The sequence below is a fragment of the Emydura macquarii genome, unplaced genomic scaffold, assembly GCF_026122565.2.
Source record: "Emydura macquarii macquarii isolate MOO-44397 ecotype Brisbane River unplaced genomic scaffold, CSIRO-AGI_Emac_v2 contig_838, whole genome shotgun sequence".
In the NCBI taxonomy this organism is placed as follows: Eukaryota; Metazoa; Chordata; order Testudines; family Chelidae; genus Emydura; species Emydura macquarii.
This window is the reverse complement of record NW_027130975.1, coordinates 148-5385: the sequence shown is the minus strand read 5'-3', so window position 1 is coordinate 5385 and position 5238 is coordinate 148. Positions and strand designations below refer to the sequence as shown.

The window sequence follows — 5238 nt, the reverse complement described above, 5'->3', positions numbered from 1 at the left end:
CTCGTACCTCCCCCGCCCCATGTGCCCCCCACACCAGCCAGCGGGCAGAGGAGAGCGAGAGCCCTGCCCCGGGACCAGGGGCACCCGCTCAGGAACTGGGCTGCTGCCTCCCTCCGTGCTGAGTGAGCTGGCCCCACAGCCAGGCACCCCTCCAGGTCCTGCACGCCGGGGTCTGGCTACACCCACAGCAACATCTGTCCCCAGGCAGGCTCAGCCGCCAGTCACAGGGTGTGTGTGAATGCTTGTGAGTAACACAACCCCGTGAGAGGGAGCAAATGCAGCTCCGATCCCTAAATCAGTGTGTATATCCCTGTTTGCACAGTTCTGCCTGCTCGACACCCTGCTGCCGTGGAGTAGGGGTGCAACAGCCGCTCAGAGCTATTCAAAGCTCAGCACAGCGCCCCTCTGGGCCAGGGTGTGCGTGTGTGTGAGAGTGTTTGCGTGTGCGACTGTCTGTTCTGCCTGTCACTGGGGCAGGCACAGACTGAGCCAGGATCTGGGAATCAGGACGTTTCCCAGCTGAGAGAAGGGGTTCTCCCCTGACTGCCCCCCCAGGATGGGGCTGGGGAGAGAGAGGAACAAGGATCTGCACTGCAGAGCGCGCTGGGGCCAGCCCAGATCAGTATCTCAGCCCCTGTGTGGTCGGAGGCTGCCAGGGCCCCCCTGGAAGGAGCATGTGGGGCTGAGCTGCCTGCTTACCTGTATAATTAGGTAACACTACGCAGTGCTCGTTTTTATTTGGACCGTCAGGCTGCCAGTTATCCCAAGCAAAGAAGTTCATCTGGGATTCATCTGTCCATCTCCAGTTTAGATTCTGCAGAGGCAAAGCAGAGGAGAGACCCTGTACACCCCAGATTACACAGCTCGAGAGATGCGCCGGAGACAGAGGGGCCATGGGCAGGGCCTGGGGAGAGGCTGGCCCAGCTCCACTGACCATCGCTATTCAGTGTCAGCGCTAGCAACCAGGGCGACGTTTCGTGACAGCTGAAGTTACACCAGGACCTGCCCCAGGCCTTGACAGCATGAAAACAGCAAGTGAGGGGAGAGTCTCCAGCCCCCCTGCTCTGCCATCCCCACATCGCTGAGGGCAGTGCACCCCACATGCCCTGAGCTTTCCACGTCCGTCTCCAGCACAGCCCTCCAGGCGACACCTGCGGCTCCATCCCAGGCGCTGTCCCAGGGACCCGTGCTGCTGCCTCCTTCTCTCGTGTCCGCAGGCGACGCGACGCTGCCCCCAACCCAGCCCCACGGAGCGTTACTCTGCTCCCCGGAGGAGCGCTGGCCTGCAGAGCCTGGCTCTCAGCTGGGCTGTCCCAGGGCCCAACCCAGAACCGCTGTGGCTGGCCTTGACTGTAACTGTTCACGCCTCTGCACCTCGGGGGATCTGCCCCTTTTCCCGTCCTGCCAGCCCCGTAGCCTGTCCCTGCTGGTTCCTGGGACACTCCAGGCTCCCCCCAGACCTCACCGCTGACGTGCCCCTGGGCAGGTGATCCCCACCTGACGTAGCTCAGCCTACGGAGGGAAAACACCCAAACCACAGCACGGCCAGGCTTTGCTGCCCTGGCATTGTTCACTGCCTGCGTGGCCGCCCCTTTCCCCGAGCCCTCGTCTAGGCGTCTGCTCTGCCTGGGGCCGGGGCCGGCTCTCGTACTGGGCCTGCCCGGACTGAGCACAGGGGCCGGTTGGGTGGGTCGCGTGGCGCTAGTGGAACAAACTCGCACATTAATAATAGCGGTCTGTGCTCTGCCCCGGGCGTGTGGGGCTGATCTTGGGATGGACACACGGACGGTTGTAGCCCGTTCTCACCCCCGTGCAATGGAAATCCTCTCTTGTGGCACCTGCGCCCCCAGAACAGCACCGAGCAGGGAAACAGAATCCAGGGGCGTGGGGAGAAGCGGCTGCCAGACGCAGAGCAGAGCGGGTCCGGGGCACTCACCTCCTCAGGATCCCAGAGTCCGATCCAGACGTGAGTGTCCTTCTTGTGGTGCCTCTGGACATAGTGGGCCAGAACATTATTTTCCCCAGCGCTGTGAATGGAGGCCAGATGGGACCCACGCCCGTGGCGCTGGCACTCAGCCTGGGACAAGAAGAGACAAGCCAGTTACCCCATTGCTCCACTGCAGGGAGCAGCAGGAGAGAGTCCAGCCCTGCTCTGGGGTGCTGCCTCCCCCGGCAGCAAGGGCTGTGAGGACAGGACCCCGGTTCAGTGCCTCTCCCCACACCCAGCAGCAATGGGGGGAAATGGGTAGAGCTGCCTCCCTCCCTCTTCACCTCCACTGCACCTGGCCCAGACACACAGCCACCCTGGCCCTGCTGGCATCACTGAATCCCTGGGGTGCCAGCCCCTGGCTCTGCGCTGGGCCCTGGACACCCCAGAACCAGCTTCAGATGGAGACACAGCCAGGGTTCAGCATAATAGCTGCCCTGGGGAGGCGCTGTCTCTGGGTCAGCTGCCTGCCCAGCCAGACACGCCCTGCTAAGGGGGTTTCCCTCTCCAGGCTCCATGTGGAGAGGAACCTTCCGTGGCTCCGAGCTGAGGTCCCGGCCGACGGCCTTGCCCCGCCCCACAGCCCGGACACAGGCCTCCTGGGTGATGGGTCTGTTACCTGCCCCTCTTCTGTGCACACCTGGAGCAACTGCTCCCACACTAGCGACAGGGCAGAGCAAGAGCGACACAGCATTGCAGGGACAGACAGAGCGGGAGAACAGAAACCACAGTCCGCCCGTCCCCAGAGCACGAGCACAGGGACCTCCCAGCCCCACGGTTACATCCACGTGCACCCAGCACCCCACACAGCAATACACGGGGACCCCCCCCACCCTCAGGTGCTGTGCCATGACTCCCTGGCCACGGGCCAGCCAGCATCAGGGAGCGACCCAGAGACCTTCAGCCCGGCCCTGCCACCGGAGCTGTGGGAGCTGCTCTGTAAGACGAGTCAGGAACACGCCCTTCCTGAGCCGGGCGCCAGAGGGAGACGTGACCCCACCTTGGCCAAGCCGTCCCTGCTGGCGTCCCAGTGAGACCCGGCTCGTGCCAAGCGTGTCAGGTCCAGAGGAGGTCGTGCCTGCACTGATGTAGGCGAGGTTTGATTGGCTCCCCCTGCTCAGGGCACGTGATTTGCACAGGCTCCGTATCTGCAGGAGCACACCTAGGTGCTGAGCATGATGGGAAACCATCCGTCTGGCTGGTGCAGGGCACACATCACCTGAGTGGTAACTGCAGGGCAATGAAATGTTGTCCCGCTGTGTGAACAAACGGCAGCAGAGCTGTGCTGAGCCTGGCTGATGAAAGATTCACTCTCCTGCCAACAGACTGAACAACGGAGGTGTTTGTCTGCTAGACGCTGGCAGAGCTGGGCCGGGGGGTCTCCTGCTCAGACTGCACCAGCTGGGACGGGGCTGCTCTCCAGCCTGGCTTGACTGACTGAGAGCTGAAAACTCAGTGCCTGCGAGAGGGGCAGTGTTGCCTTTGGGGCGCCCAGGGACAGTGTGTGATTTCCCAGCTGACTGGGGGGGCTCGAGCCGGTTTGTTTGCAGCAATGACAGGAACCCCTAGACCTAGAACCCGTCCCCGGCTGCTGCCGGCTCTGCCTGGCAGAGGGTGACATTTACATTATATTCTGCCTCCCAGCCTGCCCAGGGCAGGGCCGTGCCCTCAACAGCTGGCTCCCAGGGCTCTGCCCGGGGCAGGGTTAAATGTGCCAGCGCTCGGCTCCCAGCATAGCACAGCCCAGCTTACTTAATCCCATAGTCAGCCTAAACCTCCCCATCCCACAGCCTCCAGCTGCAGCCAGAGCCCCTGAGCCCCGCTGCCCCCAGCCTCTCACCTCAGCATCCATCCAGGTTCTCTCTTGGGAGAAGTATCCATAGCAGTTGCCTTGCAAGTACATCCAGCCCACGGGACAGGACGCATCTTGTGTCTGGTCTGAGAGAGCAGGTGTTAGGGGGCAATGGTGGGGACCGGCCGGCGCGGTTAGCGGCTGTTTCAGAGGCACAACCGTGGTTTTCCCATTAGCACAAATAATGGGGCCTGGGCTCCTTTCCCCATGGTGCCCTGGGCAGGGCAGGAGGCAGTGCTCTGTGGGGTGGGTGACAGCCCTCCCTGCACCTGCCCCAGGAGCCCCATGGTCTCGCAGGAAGGGGGGAAACATGGCGCTGCCAGACACCCCGTCCACCCCGCATTCAGCTGCAGTCCTGGAGCAGAGGGAATTCCTGCCAGGCTGAGCTTCTCCCCCTCCCCTGGGGCCATGCGGGACAGTGGGACCAGGGACACTGGCGGGGGAAGGGAAGGGAGCACCCAGGGCCATAGAGTGAAGATGGGGGAGCAATGGGGTCGCTGCAGACTGGGAGCAGAGAGGGAAATTCAGTCCTGGGTGGAAGGAGCTGGGGGTTCAGAGAGGAGGAAAGGAGAGAGAGGTGCCCAGTCCCAGGGAGATGGGGCAGCAACTGGGGCAGAAAGAGGGGCAGTAGCAGCAATCTGTGGGGCTGGGGGGAGGGGAGGGGAACATTGTGCAGGATTTCTGTTCTCAGTGAGGGGGAAAGACAGTAAGAGAAAAGGTGGAAATGCCAGAAGTGCTAACGGGGTTTTTTGTTTCCGTTTTCACCAAACAGGTTAGTAGCAATTGGGCGTCTAAGACGCTGAGACCAGCGAGAATGAGGCAGGAGCTGAGGCTAAAAGGGGGAGAGAAGAAAACGACTCAGACAAGGCAGATGTCTGCATGTCACAATGGGCAATGAAGCACTGCCGAGAATACTCAAGGAGCTGACGAGCACAGAGCTGAGCCATGAGCCATTAGCTCCAAAACTCAGGGCAGACGGGAGAGATTCCAGAGGACTGGCCAAGGGTAAATATAGTGCCAGGGTCTGGAAAGGGAGTAAGGACCACCCGGGAAATTACAGCCCAGTCAGCTTCACTGCAGTAGCCAGAAAGAGAATGGAGCAAATAATTAAGCAACCAGCGTGCAAACACCTAGAAGGTAATCAGGTGATAAGTAACAGTCAGCATGGATTGTCAAGGACAAATCATGTCAGACCAACCTGCTAGCTTTCTTTGCCAGGGTAAGAAGCCTTGTGGATGGGGGGGAGTGGCAGATTGGTGTATCATGACTTTGTAAAGCTTTTGATACAGTCTCGCATGACCTCCTCATAAAGAAAGTAGGGAAATACAACCTAGGTGGAGCTACTATAAGGTGTGTGTATAACTGGTTGGAAAACGTTCCCAGAGAGTCGTTATCAGTG

The 5238-nt window shown here is 61.0% G+C and overlaps 1 protein-coding gene across 1 annotated transcript; it reads right to left on the bottom strand.

Moving 5' to 3' along the window:
* Positions 1-699: 699 nt before the first annotated feature.
* On the bottom strand, positions 700-3890 carry LOC137149791 (C-type lectin BpLec-like; the record flags this gene model as incomplete). Its single annotated transcript, XM_067543387.1, has 3 exons — positions 3828-3890; positions 1937-2077; positions 700-814 (listed from the first exon to the last, which is right to left on the bottom strand). Coding segments are annotated over exons 1-3 (319 nt in total), but the record flags the coding sequence as incomplete, so codon positions are not given.
* Between the last annotated feature and the right edge of the window lie 1348 nt (positions 3891-5238).